The sequence below is a fragment of the Lissotriton vulgaris genome, chromosome 9 (assembly GCF_964263255.1).
Source record: "Lissotriton vulgaris chromosome 9, aLisVul1.2, whole genome shotgun sequence".
NCBI lineage: Eukaryota > Metazoa > Chordata > Amphibia > Caudata > Salamandridae > Lissotriton > Lissotriton vulgaris.
Window position 1 is genome coordinate 830,389,468 of NC_141697.1, and position 18,286 is coordinate 830,407,753.

Genomic DNA, 18,286 nt, shown 5'->3' on the forward strand with positions numbered 1-18,286 from the left:
CCTGTAGTCACACGAGCAATCTACTCAACCTGCACTTGTGACACTTCACTCACCTGTCCCCCTCACTGTTCGATCTGCAATCTCACTCCAATAAGCCCACCACTAACCATAGATGAATTCGTCCCACTCTGCGCACCCAAATTCATATGGTCGCCTCACTCACCCCTGTACACAAGTATGGGCATGTCATGCCCCATTAAGGTTTTTGTCCTAAATTACAAAAGGAGACATCTAAATGCACTACAATCCATCCTTCTATGGGCCCCTTGATAGAGACACTTCTGTTTTTGCCCTTATGGACTGGAATAATTCCTAAACAGATTCTTGCAAATACCGTGTTCTTTAATTTCTTTTTAATGTAATTGATGTGAGGGAGTTTATTACTATTTGTAGAGAAATGTGTTTGCTTTATGCAACAACCATAAAAAAGTTAGATCCAAGCGGGTCCTCACATATGAGAAATTGGAGGATATCACAGATATTACTTACTGTAAAATTAGTGGGCGGCTGCTTTGTTACAACAGTGAAAACACATCACTATCTCTGAATATTAGCTGTAAACGATTTTAGAATTTTGACTACAGTGCCTGTTAGTAGCCTGGCTAAATAGGGTATGGCAGAGCTGAAAATAAATCATTTAAACTCAAACCTGTACTGAACAGGGGCCCCCAAAATAGTTTTGGCCCAGGGCACCCAAAATCCCTAACATGTCCCTGCCATCACAAAGTCTGTCAGACAACATTACTCTGAAGTAAACTAGACAACATCATTAATTTATTATTAGTTCTATTTTTTTTAACATAAGCCTGACGTGTCCCAAACCCCAACTACTTCAGGCAAGCAACTTATCGTGTCACTAAGAAATTCTCAATGAGGGGTTTGTTCAGCGCCTTCTCTGTGGACTTTTAACTGTCTTCGGATCCATAACCGGTTGGTGGGAAATTATCCCATTATAATGCTGCTTAAAACGTTTGTTAATGATTTCTAGAGAAGATGTGTTTCTCGTGTACCAACTCTGAGCTAGGGAGTTCTCGAAACATCTGACAACACTGTCTCCCCTTACAGTCCCTGTCTTGGCTGAAAATGTCTGCAGAATATTCAGCTTTGGGAGAAACTGCTATCAAAACTCTCTTGCCTTTCAGCTTGTCCTATTTATGTGAGATTGGATTCTCAGCACTTGTGGTATTAAAGACTAAGTTTGTTCAAGACTGGATGTGGAGCACAACCTGAGGATGGCAGAAGCAAAAATCCATCCAAAGATTGACCGTCTCTGAAAAACAGGCACACCTGTCACATTTATGTTGATGGTGTTATTATCAATCCATGTCATATGTAAAACAAAGCATCCTAGTAAAAACTATTTGCACACATTTTATCTTGGAAAGTGGTGTTTTGAGCTGTGTAATAAGCCTCTGTCATTTCACCACACCCACCAACTCACAAACCTGCAGTTCACTAAACACTCTTATTGTATTGAATGCTATTCGCTGAATGTGCGCGTAGCGGTCGAGTCCAGATATTTCTGTCAGGTGGTGGGGGGGCCCAACATCTGAAAAAATTCAGCTGGGGGGCTCAACCTACAAAAGTTTGAAGACCACTGTTTTAGAGACTTACAAAAATGTGAACTTACTTGTCAATATGTGCTGGATGCAGTGTGCAAAGATTTCGTTCTGTTCTCTGAAGAAAGTTCTTCTAGTAATGCCCTCATAATGACATTTCTGTCGATTAAGAAGTTGAATAGCTTAGTCGTTTAGGCACCTGCTGATAAGACCTGTATGCGAACTGCAAGTCTACCCAATATAAAAACTTTGTAACAGCCAGACAAAATAAATTAAAGGAGAAGGCTTCGGAAGACGTTCTTACTCAAGTCTTGCGAAGAATGCTAGTTGTTTTTAGAGTCTTATTACTTCTAATTTATTTAATCATTGTAATAAAAGCTTAAGCCTAGATTTACCAACCCAGCTGCTGAATGGATCAATAATAAAAAATTCCCTGTTACATATGGTGAACCTTTTTTAGACTTAATGGAGCAAAAGAGTATTCCTTAGACTTGCACAAGTTTATTCTAAAGTTATGCTGGTGATCTTAAGGAGCCCTGCTATAAAAGTGGCAGGCCCAGACAATCACCCTATGGACTTTTTAAAAGCAGTGCAGATTTACGGGCCCTGATCATTACCAAAGTACTTAATGCTGCTAGCAATTTTTTTTAAAGAACATTGTGTTACATTGCGGCTGAAGTCGATAACATAAAAAAAATTGGGGGTGAAATACGTTACAGAATAGTACCAGTATATCAGAACAACAGCAAAATATGTGAATACGCAGACCAACAAACCAACCTTGGCACAGGCTACACATTTTGTACCCCATTGTGAGAAGTGTCCTTTACACCTGCGTACATGGCCGGGGGCTACTCATCATATGGATATACATAATTCAGTGAATGCACTGCCTGATTATGGAGGGTCCAGGGATGTTAGGGGGGTAAGTCTATACGCCAATATACTACCCAACGAGAACAAAACTTCCTATGTTTTGCGGTCAACTTCTGCTTGAAACACAACTGTTTCTGTCCCCTTGCATCTGTCCATGGCCCACCTCCACCCACCTATCAATGGTGGAGAGGCCCCTTTCAGGATTGGGCCAGTGTGCCTGTCTGAGGCCTAGGAATAAATGTTGCTTATAGTGGTTTCCCCCAATCCCCTCTGTACTGTGTAATAGAAATAGTTTGGGTTCCACAGCATACCTTCTGCCAGAACGGCTGAAGTGCCCCACAGCACCAAACTGTGTGCAGGAAGGTTCCCTCTGCTTCGCCAAATGCAAGATAGTTGGGGATCGGAATGACACCAATTTGCCAAAGGCGAGAGCATGTAAAATAACCCATGTGTACATATTTAATTGAATTAAACAGTATTGTGCTGCTAAGGTGCCACCAATGGGGCTGGATAGGGCCTCAGTCTAATTGTCATCTGTGAGGTCTGGGATGACTGCCTCCCATGTTGCATGTGTTGTGTTTAATGTAGTTTGAGTATGGGTGACCAATGTTTAATAGATTTGCCGGATTTTGTGGGCGCCGAGGTCGCCCATCAATAGGCATCCCTTAAGTTGGTGGAATTCCGGCAATCCTTCCATAAAGCGGGTTGATGGATTTACGGCGTGCCTAAGCTGTAGGTATCTGTAGAATTGAGTGCGGTGAAAGTGGAGTTCCGTTTGCAGCTGCTGGATGGATTTAAGTGTTGTCCCATGCATTATGTCACCTAGCGTTGAGATCCCGATCAGATCCCATGCCCGGAAACCTGGGAGTGCGGCGACTGATCATCGGTAGGTCCTATGCCATATCGGTCATCAGTGTCAGGGGCTCACCTCAGTCCATCTTCCTCACTATGTAGCGCCAAAGTTGTATGACTACTTTATTAGTTAATATTATTATTGTTATTACTAGTAGTATATATTATCATAATATATAATAATAATATTATTAATAATAATAACTTGTTTTTATACAGCGCTTCGTACCAGGAAACAAATATGATACTAGAAATATGCTACATGCACGTGACCAAAAATCACCATAATCACAAACGGATCCAGAAAATATTTATGGCAGGTTTTTACAGTGTGGCGTCTGTATTATTATTATCATAATTATAATTATTGATATATTACTGCTGCTGTAATTATTATTATTATTATTTCCATGGTTTGAGTCCATGCAGCCTGTGTGCATACTGGTTTTGAGACAGAGAAGTGTCTGTCCATATGTTTTATGAGGCTGTTCCAGGGCTTGGCAGGGTATACTTAACAAATAGAGGTTGAGTCTTAGAAAAAGAAGGTTTTGGGTGAAAATATGAGAATTTTGCCTGGGGATATAATTATTAATTTGACATTAGAGTTTATGTCTGGACATTTGAGACTATGGGGGTTATTAAAAGCAACAATTTTAGATTTGTACATGCAAGAGTCGCTGTTACTGAGAAAATGTGCTCCTGAATACTGAAAAAGGTGCTGAAGCATCAGAAAGATTCATTAGTTCCCCTTAGGGGCTACCTGTAAAACCTGTGTTTTTTGGCTACTATCTTTGGAACATTTTGTTGTGAGGTTCACTGAGAATCTGAACACTTTTGTTAGCCAGAAAAATCTACCAGGATAGAGAAGTTGAGACAACACTGCAGCCTTTTAAAGCAAGTTTGCTGTACATCCCATGAAAAAAGGAGATTTGTTTTTTTTAATTAAAGCTCATGTTGTTGTGGTACAATCTATTGTATTTATGTCTTTGTTGTCATCGAGGTGTAGCTAAAAGGACTATGAACAAATGTAAATCTCCAATGATTGCTGGCATATCTTATATTTCACAGCAACAGTTCAATAAAAATACAGGGCCTCATTGCGATGTCGGTCGGAAAGTATTCCGAACGACTCGGTTTCGGAATGATTTCTGATCGACTCAGTTTCAGGTAGTCCGGCCGACTGATTATGATGTTTACGAACACTGCTTGCCCGTACTCACATTGACTTCATTGCGGCTACACGGGCTCCCATTGAAGAAAGGGGTGGTTGCGGAAAACCTTGCACCCCGTGGAGGGCACCCCATGGTGCCTGCCACACTGTGCATGGTTGGAAAGGGAGGTCCCTTGGATAACCCCACAGGCCCCAACAGGAGGCCTCCGGGACAAGGGTGGCCTGCTATGGGCCCCAAAAGTCAGATTCCAACAGCCGATCCTTGTCCGACAGACTGATTCAGAAAGCCTGTCCGCATTCGACATCGTAATCGCTCAGTCGGAAATGTGGTCCATAGAGAATACTAGTCGGCTCTGTCTGGCAAACTCAGTGTCTCCGAGTCGGAACCGAATCAGACACTCCTAATGGTTTCCAAACATCGTAATCGGTCAGTCAGAAATGTTTCCGAGTCGGTCGAAAGCAAGTCTTGCAACACGGATTCGGACCAACCGTAAGCCGTTCGGAGCCTCTCCGACCAATATCGTAATTAGCAACACCGCTGTAAAATTTGTTTGAGAGCTATAAAAGTATATATGTTTAAACTTTGCAAAACACCGCTTTCCCTTGAGAATGGTGTGGACATTGTGACCTTTGCAGTGAAAGTCTGAACAACATTTTTAATTAAGTTGTAAGATTTCTGGATAAGATAAAAGCATCAACATAAACAACAAGCAAATGTCAAAAGTAGAAGATTCATAAACAATTTGAATACCTTTTCTGAAAAGAACTTGACCAAATGAAGCATTTTTTGTTTTATATTTCTCTTGCATTGACCCAAAGGTTCCCCCTTCTGCAATGATTTGAATTTGTTCTTCTGTCAAAGAATACTGTAAAAACTCAACAATCTTCTTAACGCCAGCAGTGAGATCCTAAAAAAATGAAACACAGTTGCAGTTACCATCCAGGTGATACATTCTAATGAACAATTATGTGGCGACAAGCGGGGTACTCAGTAGTCAAGCTTGTCTTAACTTCTAATGAAAGACACCACAATGTAATACGTTAAACCGTTTTTAAAATTGAGAACCTCTGGTTAAAAAGATAAGTGAAAAAGGGAAAATGTCTTTCTATATGTGTTGCGGAAAAGATACATTTGTTATGATCAACCACACATCCTAAGTTTCAATGATGGGAGATCATGCACACACATTGCCAGTTTCTACAATGATGAAGTATACAAATACGTTTTGTTCCCACAATAGTTCAGAATGAACACACATTACCAGATTCAACAAGGGGCTACAGACACACACCGATATAACTAGCTCTCACTCATTGTGGGCCAGTATCTGACCACACACACATATATTGCTAGTTTCTGCAATGCCTCAGAATGCATATATATTAGCAACCTTCTACAACTATTACTCCAATTATTTTGACAGCTAGGCTAGTGGATGAAAACAATGTGTTTCCAATACAGAAGTGTAAGATGCTTATCATAGGCTGAGGTTTGTCTGTGTACTGACGAATAAATGTTCAGGTATATGAAACCTGTGAATTCTGCTTGGCGCAAAATGATCACAAAAAGATCGATGCAATGCCCGCAGAAAGCATGTGGATAGTCTAGAAGTGAATTATGACTCCAACTACAATTGTGAAAAATGACACCTCCCCCTAGTTTGCTGTGCTGATCATTGGTCTCTGCTTGGTGGCCGGATCCCTTGCAGCCAGGCTGACCACTTAAAATCGGCCCAAGTACGCCCATCAACCACAAATTTAGATCTGAGTCAGTTTCCTAGGATGCCACAATTGTGTCTGTCAGATTTCTCCTCTGTTGGAACCCAAGCTACAGAGGTACCGATTGAGAGCATTCACATGTGACCAGATGGGTGCAGGAGTGGAATCGAGCTTCCTCCTGAAACATAGGAATCACACTGCAAATGTCTCAGGTTCTCTACAGAGGAGGAAAGTCTCCGAGCAATGTTCTATCAAGGACTGCCCATATAAAGAGCAGGTGATGATAGGGCTCTAGGTGAGATTTGGTCTTGCTGAAGGAGAAGTACAATACTGTTGCCTGCTGGCGGTGCAACACCATTGCCAGAAACAGCCTTCGAGCAGCCAGTCATCCAGGCAGAGGAACATGGAGATTTCCAACTTTCTGGAGATGGGCTGCGACCTCAGCCATCACCTCTGTGAAGATCCGAGGAGCCAATATTAATTTGAATAAGAAATTGAGTGGGCTCTACCAAAAATCTCAGTTACCTTCTGAGCGAATGCAGGATCGGTGTGTGGAAATACATTTCTTGCAAGACAAGAAACACCATCAAGTCTGCTACTACCAGTGCCAAATGAAGCTGAAGAAGAGAGAATGTCTTGAACTTCTCATTGTAAAGGAAAAGATTCAAGAACGTGAGGCCTACGATAGGACTCAGAGGGCCATTCTTCTTGGGGAACAGGAAGTACAGCGAGAAGCAACCTTGCCCAACTTTTTGCTCTGGCACTAACTCCACTGCCCTTTTCTACAGCAGGACTGCCACCTGCTTCTGCAGGGAATGAAGAGTGGGTATGAGGGGAAAAGTCTCCTGTAGTGGTAGAGCATATCCCTATTCTACAATCTGAAGGATCCAATGTCATGGCCTTCAAGGAATGTAGAAAGGATGATACCAGTCCTCCTCCAAAGGCTGCACATGTTCCTACACAAGGGAACTGAAGAAGCTTTCTGGGTGGTGCTGGGGAAGAAGAGGAGGATGAGGGGGCTGTCTCCTGGGTATTGGGGTCTCTGCCTTTGCCAATGCCTCTGTCCTGTTTGAAAAGTAGGTTTTGCTGCTGGGAGGGCTGTGAGGGTTAGTAATTATGTGAATTGAAACCTTTCAAGAACCCTCAAAAGTTCCTATCCTGCCAAAATGTATTTGCAGATATTTGAGCATCAGGCACAGTGTCATTGTTCTGTCTGCCTTACATCTACCCAGTTTGAAATCTGCATTTTCTTCAAAATGTTCTGTCCCATTGAACACCAAATCCATCAATGTCACCTGGACGTTTTTAGAAAAACCAGACAACCTCAGTGAGGCATGCCATCTAAGAATCACTGATGATCCAATGGCTCTTACCAAAGAATCAGCTGTCCATACCAACTTTAATTATTTGCCTAGAGGCCTCCTAGCCATAATGTATCACATCGGCAAAATGCTCCCAGAGGTGACCCGATAGGTTTGGTGAGACTAGATTGGCCATATCCCACAAGGCATGATTATATCTTCAGGCATGTCAAATATTTGAGGGCTAGGACTCCTGCTGAAAAAAATTCCTCTTCTCTAATGCCGCAAACTTTTTGATTCCCTGTCTTCTAGGGCCGTAGAAAATGCTCCAGTAATCTGCTTTGGGCTGCAAGAAGCTTGCACCCCAAAGCTCTCTGGGAACGGGTGAACTGAGAGAAACAGTAGGTTCTTTAGACCAGATCTGTACTTTCGAGCTACCAGCCAGTTATCCCTCTGGACGGAAGTCGGTCTTTCCCAAGCAGCCATCAATCAATCCTAAAAGGCCTTGTTAAAGGGCAATAATCAATCAATCAATCAATCAGGGGGTTTAAAGTGCGCTACTCACCAGCGAGGGTCTCAAGGTGCTGGGGGATGGGGGCCGCTCCAGATCAGCCAAAGAGCCAGGTCAGTTCTTGAGGCTCTTTCTGAAGGTGTGCAGAGTAGGGGAGCATCTGATGTAGACTGGGAGCTTGTTCTTGGCTTTGGCTGCGATGTAGGAGAAGGCTCTTCCACCCCCTCTGGTGTGTGGGGTTTCTGCCAGGATGAGGTCAGCGGAGAGGAGGTTCCTTTTGGGTACGTGGAAGGAAACTCTTTCATTGAGATATTTGGGTCAGATGTTATGGAGTGATTTGTAGGTGTGGATGAGTAACTTGAAGGTTACACTCTTCTCGACGGGGAGCCAGTGGCGGTCTAGCAGGTGTTGGGTGATGTGCTCATGTCGTGGGGAGCAGAGGACGAGTCTGGCCACGGTGTTCTGGAGGGTCTGGAGTTTGCAAAGCAGGGATTTATTGATTCCAGCATAGAGGGTGTTTCCATAGTCCAGTCTGCTTGTTATGAGTGCGTGAGTGATGGTCTTTCTGGCTTTGGGGGATACACTTGAAGGTCTTGCGGAGGGTGTTGAAGCAGGTGGAGGCGACAGAGTTGATCTGTCAGGTCATGGTGAGAGAGGAGTTGAGTATGATGCCAAGGTTCCCGGCGTGGTCCATGGGGGTGGGGGGTTCTGAGGGCAGAGGACCACGAGGATTATTCCCAAGCAGAGTGGGTGTCCGAGGACTAGGACGTCTGTCGTCTTTGAGTTAAGTTTCAGATAGCTGCTGCTCATCCAAGCTGCAACATCTTTATTCCCTCTTGGAAGCTGAGTTTGGTGGTTTCTGGTTCCTTCTTGAGGGGGAGGATGAACTGGGTGTCGTTGGCGTAAGATACAATGCTGAGTCCATGCTGTCTGTTGATGGCGGCGAGGGGGGCCATGTAGATGTTGGGGAGCGTGGGACTGAGCATATTCTTCTGGTACTCTGCAATTGATCTCCGTGGGTTCAGAGAGGAAAGGTGGGAGTCTGATTCTTTGGGTTTTGCCGGCGAGGAAGGAGCGGAGCCAGTCGAGGGCAGTTCCCTGTATTCCAGAGTCGTGGAGTTTGGCTGCATGGGTTCAGACGATTATCTAGAAGGCTGTAATGTCTGTTAGGAGATTAGAATATTTTCCACAGCAGAAAGGAGATGTTCAAGAATGTCTGCTGCTTTACCTATCAGTGTAAAAAGAAGCCATCTCAGGCCATCCTGAAGGAAACTCCATCTGCATCTCGGCCAATATATCTAATCCAGTCAAATTTCTCAGTGCTAAATAGGCCGCCAAGATAACGGAAAGGGAAGAGGGCAAATTATCTGCGTCACTACTTTATTCCGTGTCTTGCTGCAATGTATCAGGCATCGGGATAGGATCAGAGTCTGAATCAATGATTTGAGGCAATGCCAATACTGATGGAGTGAGTTTTCAGCCTGTTTCTTCCAGAACAGTTTCTTCTCCTATGATCACTGAGCCTGTCTTCTAGTTATCTGCAGGATCTCCATGGTATTTGATGAGGTTTCTCCTAAAGGGGCTGGTGGAATTGCTGTTTGTGGCATCAGAGTCAGTGTCAGCAGCTACTAAGGTGGCATTGGCATCGGAAGAAGGTAGATCAAAGAGGACTCAGCATTGGCCCCACCCCACATGGTGCCAGAGACATCTAAGGGACAGGGAAAAATAAGGCACAGGAGAGGGCTTGCCAGCGTGAATCTGTGAGGATCCCCACAATGGTCACATGGAGCCTAAAGACGCTCCAAGAGAAACAGTCACATGTCTTAACATTTCAAACATGGCATTCAGGGAAAATGCCGGACTGGCACCTAGCACCAGGAACTCAAGATAGGCCTGAAGCGACATTGGGAGGAACCTGAAGGCTGAGGATCGGGTAGAAGTCCTAACACAAGGGCCGGGCCAAAGGCGCTGCTCACATTGTCTCTTAAGAGAGAGGGATTTCAACCAATGCCACTTCTTACGACAACTCCTTAGGAGTAGAGGAACACTTTGGTGACTTACCTTTTTAAAATGAAGGCTATTACACCATGCCTCTTCTTTTTGTGCATGTGATGCTTCTCCCTCAGAAATTTGGAAGAGGGGAGGATGAAAATGGAGCAATGCCTGACGGTCTTCACGGGCCATGGAAAGCTTGGTCTCCCTTGGCCCTCTGCCCCAGGCCCCAAAAGGATATATTGTCAGGGTCCGTGATAGGCATTTGTCTTTCACAATCCCTACAGGGCTTACAATCTGATCTCTTTAGGGGAGACTTCCCTAGCAATGTAGACAATTTTGCTAGGAATCCATTGAATAAAGTATTTCAGTAGAATGACAGTGAGTTCTGGATCCGCCTTAAATAGTGTGGAAACAAGCATTTACAATGCAATGGTCTCGGCATTATTAAAGGTAGAGCTATTGGCATTGCTCATGACATTTTTTTTTTAACATAAATAAATGGTATCGTCATTTACAATGGCAATAGGTGAGCATTAGAGAGTAGTAGAGAGTATTCGCGGACACAGAGCCACACACACACACACAGACAGAGCCGCACACACACACACAAACAGACAGAGCCACGCAAACACACACACAGACAGAGCCACGCACACACACACACAGACAGAGCCACGCACACACACACACAGACAGAGCCACGCACACACACACAGAGCCACGCACACACAGACAGAGCCACGCACACACACAGACACAGAGTCACGCACACACACAGACAGAGCTATGCACACACACAGACAGAGCCCCGCACACACACAGACAGAGCCACGCACACACACAGACAGAGCCACGCACACACACAGACAGAGCCACGCACACACAGGCACAGAAAAACTGGGATGACAAGCAGGAAACAGAGGAACAGAAAACACCAGACACCAAGAGGGAAGACACAAGCACACACCGCCCCCGCAAGCGCTGACTCATAACGGTGACGCCGAACCCGCGCCCCCTGTACTCACGATGGTGACGCTGGCCTTGTGCAGGTCGCGGTTCTCTTCCTGCAGGGCTTTGTACTTAAGTTGTAGGTTTCTAGCTCGATCTTGAGGACCTTGTTCTCCTGCTGCAGAGACACCAGCCGGTTGCTGAGCTCCTCTAGACGGAAGGGCGAGATGACGATGCCGGACTTGCTAGAGGAGGAGGAGGATGAGTTCTGCATGGCGGTGGAGCGCGCACGATAGGACTGGATAGCTTATACCTGAATCTCATCTACTGCCTTTCATTATATTGTTCGTAGAATTTTTAGACTGGATATATTTAGACTTTCAAAAGTGTGATGTAACGAGGGCGTGGCCAGCAGCCGGAGAAGATGGCCGAACACTAGCGCGACTCCGTCTTCCCCCGCCACTCTCCCTTAAATATCCTGCATTAATCCGCCGACATCTGACACACATCGGAAAGCAGATATATTAGTTACAGTACAACATTGATACGAGCAATCGCTGATGATCGCCGGTGACTGTCTTTGCAGCAGAGATCCTGTTATGTTTTGAGGCCTGCGGTGTGGTGCAGAAGCAAACCTGGCTCAGAGCTAACGGACTCGGGCACACTGCGGTGGTGCACACAATGACATTGTGGCGAGAGGTGGCTCCCGCCCACCACCATATTGACGATCGGGCCAGACATTGGGGCCAGCTGACCCTTGATCAGTTCTCTGCAGATCACACATCTTGGTGTAGTTGTTTGGCTTCTATGCTGCATCAAGTCAACCACAGTGGCCATGCAACGTTAGTCCTTCCTCACCGTCTGTCACTGCAATCTGCACATAAGCACACCATAACTCCATCAAGCCACAATCACATACCTAAAGTCTTCCATAAGTCCTATTTGGATCTGCGCCTCAAGAGGCCACCTCAGCATCCTCCAAATCTACGAGCCTGAGCTCCCTCCACACTCCCATATCTGCAGCCCCCAGACCTGTCCTTGCCAACCATGTTAAAACCCATGAATCTTTCCTACAGCAGCTCCCAAAACTGAGCATGTAGATTCCCTTCCCTATGTCACCTCCATATCTTCTCTTAGACCTGCACTACCGCCTCCCCAGTATAGGTAACCCAAGAGCTGCATCGGCACTCCGTTGCCATATCCACACCCCTAGATGTCTCCTTGCATATCTGCACCAAATCCACTCCTAATCTTCATTGTGTTTGCATCCCTTAGCTGCCGCCTGCACTTTTCATAACTCCCTACATCCCTCCTCCATTTCTGTACTGGATGTACTCTCGAACCTCCTACATATCTCACCCTGGAGCTCCCTCCTGCACCTTTCTTATCCGCATTGCTAGATTGCAAAATCCCCCCCGTGCACCTGAATCCAGTCTCCTGCCTTCTCTATATCTACCAGAGCTCCTAAAGGCGCATGTCACCACCACGGCGCGGGACGGGTGCGGGCGGCGCCAGGGTGGGCCCGTCCTTGCCTGTCAGGGGCCGTAAGAGGACAGGCTGGGCCACGGCTCTGAAGCTATCCCCTGCATAAAGGTACTGTGACTTAGTATTTGGCAATTCAGTTGTAATCTGTGGGACAAACATCTCTGTTATTAGAGCGAGTATAATTTACCTTATTTGGAACTTCTAGATCTTAACTTTGCGGACTATTGGACTATTGGACATTAGTTATCAGACTTTTTAACTAGCAACGTGTGTATTGAACCTCTTATTCTGAATTGATTAGCATGTAATTGATGTTAAAACTGCTTTATATATCGCCTATACTGTCTTATTGTGATAAATTGTGAATTCTACACCTAACATGGGGAAACGTAAAAATACTTCGGACCAAAAGAAAAAAACAGCTACCTCGGAGGAGCGCTCATGTCAGTCCTTTTTAACCTGTTCTATGCTCATGTCATGACGGAGCCGCTCCGTCATGAGCCTCGGTTGAGCTGTGCTCATGACGGAGCGGTTCCGTCATGGCCCGCTCGGCGCGCCTGCGCGGCGCGAATTTCGCGTCTGCGCTGAGCGTTCCATTGAGCGGGCGCGTTCGTGACGGAACCGCTCCGTCACGAGCACAGCTCAACCGCGGCTCGTGACCGAGCGGCTCCGTCACAAGCATGCGAGCGCCGCTCGGCCGCCCCACCCCCTTAGCGCTGCGGCGGAATTCCCGCTGCAGCGAAGGGGTTAAGCTACTTAACTGGCGCATTGGGCGCCATAGAAAGACAAATTATCACAGTCGAGGAGGCCCTTAAACCTGTGGTGGATGAGAGTGCTCTAACAAAAGTTAACCCAGAATCAGGGGGAGGCCATAGAAATAACGTAGGTAAACCAGGCATTAACGGTTGTGTAGTGAACATTTCTGACCACCTAACTGACAGTGAACTTGAACCTTACGCATCTCACCAATCGCAAATAAATGAGCGAGAAACCCCAGTAACCACTCAGGATCTCCCAGGGAGGGTGATGTAGACCCCACTGTAGTTGAGAGGACTACCCTTAAAATTCGAAGAAAGGCCCAAAAAAAGACAAAGCCTGTACTAGCTAACAAATCAGAACATTGGGAAAAGGTAATAGTTAGCACTAGTATGCATACCCAGAAAGAGGTTGAAAAATTGAAAGGAAAACTGGAGACATTAGATAAATTGATAAGAGATAGTATTGGCAGTCTATTACCAAGAATTGGCGCTATGGAGATATCGCTAACTAAATGTTTAGATATTGTGCAGCCGGTTTTAACCGAATGTGTAAGCTTGATTGATCAAACTGCTAGACAGGAACTACCAGTCCCCAGTCCACACCCAGAACATACTGTTCCTGCAATTATTAGCACTAATGCCTCTTTAACAGTACCCTCATCAGTAGCTCAAAATACTTTGGCCACCAACAAATTAAATGATCATCCACGGATGAAGACAGCCCAAACTCCTGTCCTGGAAGACGGGAGAAATTACACACGTCTAGACCTACCACCTGCTGCTACACCCTATGTAGTGGTTTTGGTCAATGTACCCAAATCTAACGAGGTGGTGGGAGAAACTTGGATGACATTAAGGAATAAGTCCTTACAATGGTTGGGCTGTAGAACAGGACTAATTGATGAATTATTTAACAAATATAAGATGGCACAGAGGGTGACCTGGCTGGGGAGAGGAGTAAAGAATACTGTAGGGGACTGTGTCATATTGACTTTTAAAACCCCAAATTTTGTGTGGTTGATTTTAAATAGATTAGGGAGGAATTTTATAGATAATTCACAGATTAGTGTTGTCCCTTTGGGATATTTTTATCCGCCCCCAAATCGGCATCCTCCAATGCAAAAACGGGGGGATCCTATGTTACTTTTTAGTAATCAATTTGGTATCCCAATTTATAACCACTTTGATAGACTCCATGAGCTTGAAGAGGTGAACTGACTGAGTCTAAGGGACCCAGTTGATGATGCTAATATTAATCTACCTACAGCATCACAGAAGAAAGGAATTCTAATTGATAGACTAAACTGTTTAGGTACTATACCTTGTGTACAAGATGAGTTATTAATTATCAATACCTACTCTGAAAAGGAGATGGACTACCCTGTTCCCATTACCGGTCCTGGGGACAAAATTATTCCCAGCAAAGAATTGGATAGTAATGTTCAGCCGGGTGGTAACACTAAAGATAATAATTGCCAGATTATGTTCTGGAACGTGGCTGGTTTAAAAAGAAAGGTGTCTAATAATGTGTGGGTGGATCTTGTAAATAACTGAGATATTATGTGTACAAGAAACTTGGCTGTAGAGCCCCTCCACTTTGTGGCTTTAAAACATTACACACATCAGCTATTACCTCGAGACATGGAAGAGAGAGAAAGGGGGCTTTTGCACTTATGTTTCCAACCAGCTAAAACTTGTAAAAAGTAGAGATGGTCCATAAAAATAAATATTATCACACTGTTAGAATATGTGTGGATAAGGCTTTATGCCTGATTATTGTAAACTTTTATAATAATGCCCCACCTGAGGCGATGGAAGATGTGTTAGGAAATTTGAGCTGTCATGTAAAAAGTTTACTTGGTGGGACAACCAAAGATGTTTTCATGATCTGGGGAGGGGATTTTAATTGTTCTTTATGTAATAGAGGGGAGACGGGGACATGTGGGTTAATGTTGGATAAGGATACTAATTTTCCGCACTTTGAACATACTACGTGCGGTGACCTACTGAATGATATTATGTTCTCATGCGATATGAGGTATGCTAATAATTTATGTCAATCAGAGGTCCCTTTTCGTCCTACCTTCAATGGCAGAGGGTTTTTTTCTACAATTGACTACATATTAATGTCCTGTGGATACTCTGCATCTGTTAGGAATTTTAATACACTCGACACTGCCCTAAGTGATCATTTTCCCATAAGCGTTGATATGTCACTATCAAACCAAGATTCCAACAGGAATTCCACTACTAGGAAGTTTGCGCATAGCATTGCTCTAAATAGACATAATGGATATGCCCTGAAATTGACGAAAGTGATCCCTGAGGATTTTTTACATTATTTGGTGATAAATTGTGAGGATAATTTTAGTACCTGCTTAAATGAGCATTCCACTGATCTCGCCATTATTGAGAATTTTACAACTATTGCTGTGCACATTGAAAACATTTTATGGGTGGAAACTAAAAGCCAGGGTACTAATACTGAGGGCTGGTTTGATTCAGCATCTACCAAGGCCTACTCTAATCTTAAGTACGCCCTAAATACTAAAGATAAGGATCAGAGTTTAATTAGGAAGCTGAGAAGGAATTATAAAAAGCCACTTAAAAAAAGGAAGAATGAAATGAAACAGGACGCATGAAATTCCCTGCATGAGGCTTCCATGAACCGAGATACCGCCGCCTTTTGGAAGGCAGTCAATGCCCCTTTTTTTATTGATAATACCAAAGCAAGATTAGAGATTGCCATCTCGGAATATGATTGGGTAAAACACTTTGTACAGCTGTATAGTGATCCATCTCTAGTCGACCAGGTACCGGAGGAGGAGGCACCAGCACAGGAGCCCTTACTTCCCTCCAAGATAATGGATATGTGCTTTATTTTAAAAGAAGTTAGCATAGCTATTAAAACCAGTATGGGGGGAAAGTCACCGGGCATGGATGGTGTCCCTGTCGACCTCTTCAAAAATAATGTGGCATTATGGGGACCAATGCTTACGCAACTATTTCATGCATGTTGCTCGAGGGGATTGTTAACGCCATGGTATGACTCTATCCTCGTCCCTATATTTAAAAAGGGCGATAGGGCAAGTCCTAAGTGCTATCGCCCAGTATCATTATTGGATTTTACAATAAAGATAATTGGGCGTGTGATTTTAGATAGATTACAGTTATGGGCAGATGCGCAATCAGTAATCAGCGACCTCCAATAAGGATTCTGGAAGGGCCTTGGTACTATAGACCAGGGCCTAAATCTGCATATTTTGTTAGATAAATATACTAAAGCCAAGGGAGGGATGCTGTGTTTAACTTTTGTTGATTTAACATCAGCCTTTGACTGTGTTACCCATTCCAAGCTGTGGATGATTATGGAAAGGCTGAGAGTGGATGCTCATACAGTTTCTTTCGTCGGGCAACTTTATTCAGGGGCTAGGGCCAAGGTCAGATTGGGAAAGAATGGAGACTGCACCAGAGTGTTTCCTATTGCAAGAGGGGTGCGGCAAGGCTACTTCCTTGCCCCCTTCCTGTTTACTCTATACATCAACGACCTAGAAAGAACTCTGCTGAGGAAGTGCAGCGACATGCCCTTGGTAGTTACAAAATCTGTCCCTGCACTCCTATACGCTGACGATGCGATGTTGATGGCCCGGACGCCTATTGCTATGCAAAAGGTAGTAACGTCCTTCTCACTTTTTATGACAAATCTGGACCCGACTATAAACTGCACTAAAACCTTCACTATGAACTGTGGTCCTGGGGTTAATAAAATGAAGAAATCAATCTGCATTAATTTGAAGGCCCTGGACACTATCCCCATGTTTGATCAGTCTGGTTCATGGTGTAATGCTATAAAAACTAGGAGGCTCTTGTTCTCCAAGTCACTAATTTTTTAAAAAATACATTTTTAGCCAGTTTTAGCCAGTTCTGCTTTGGACACCCACAAAAGTGAGGTATCATTTTACTCGGGAGGATAAGGGGAACAGTGGGTGGTAGGACATTTGTGCCAGCACGGAGATCCCATGCAAAAATGTATGGAAAAAGTGTTTTTTTGACTAAATATAAGGTATGCAGGGAATTCTGGGTAGGAAAACGTTGAGGGATCCATGCATGCCATACCTTGCTGGACTCCCCCGGGTGTCTAGTTTTCAGAAACGTTTTGGTTTGGTATTTTCCCAAGATGGCCGCCGAGCCCGGGGCAAAAAACTCAGGTGCCCCCCCCCCAAAAAAACAGGTAGTTTTGCTATAAGTAATTTTAAAGTCTCCACCGTACGATTTGGGCCTTTTCCTGTGGCAGCCACTATGCCTACTCACGCAAGTGAGGTACCAATTTTATCGGGAGACCTGAGGGGAACGCTGGGTGGGAGGAAATTTGAGGATCCACGCAGATTCCACAACTTTACCATACAGAAGTGTGAGAAAAAAGCGAATTTTTTAGCAAGATTTGAGGTTTGCAGTGGATTCTGGGTAGAAGAATGATGAAGGACCCACGCAAGCCATACCTCGCTGTATGGAGAGGATGATCTGTGTAACTACATACTGTACGTAAAGCAACAACATACGCAAGATCATAAATAAACATTGGCCATTGATAGCCGATGATATTGGACAGCCCCAGTTGCCCATGCACTCCTTTAAGAAATCGAAGAGTATAAAGGACCATGTGGTGTGCTCTTTCTTAGAAACCCCTGAACCACCGTCCATACAAACTATGTGGAATCTACCGGTAACGATTGGCAACTACAGATGTGGTAACTGTAAGGCTTTCCCAATGTATATACAAACCAAACAGTTCAATTATAAACATCATAACATAGATCTCAAAACGTTTACAAATTGCAACACAAATTGTGTCATTTATTGTATCACGTGCCCGTGTGGTTTTGCCTACATAGGACAAACACAGCAAAAGATAAAAGCACGCATTCTCCAGCACCAGAGCAGGATTAGATGCGAGGTTGTGGGGCCACCTTTAACCTCATAGATGCTATTAAACATTCCTCCCCAGTGCTGCGCTGTCCATTGGAACTAGTGCTGAATGGACGTCCAATGGTCGTGCGCAGCACTGGGGAGGTAGTGCTGCCGTCGGCCAATGCACAGAGGCAGCACTTAAG

The 18,286-nt window shown here is 44.5% G+C and overlaps 1 protein-coding gene across 1 annotated transcript in view; it reads right to left on the reverse strand.

Annotated features, from left to right (window-relative positions):
• Window positions 1-18,286, reverse strand: part of LOC147692320 (sulfotransferase 6B1-like) — a 273,121-nt gene that overhangs the window by 24,356 nt on the left and 230,479 nt on the right. Inside the window, exon 6 of the mRNA XM_086938569.1 lies at window positions 5,210-5,366. Within this exon, the coding sequence (XP_086794695.1) occupies window positions 5,210-5,366 (157 nt within the window). The remainder of the gene's footprint in view (window positions 1-5,209; window positions 5,367-18,286) is intronic.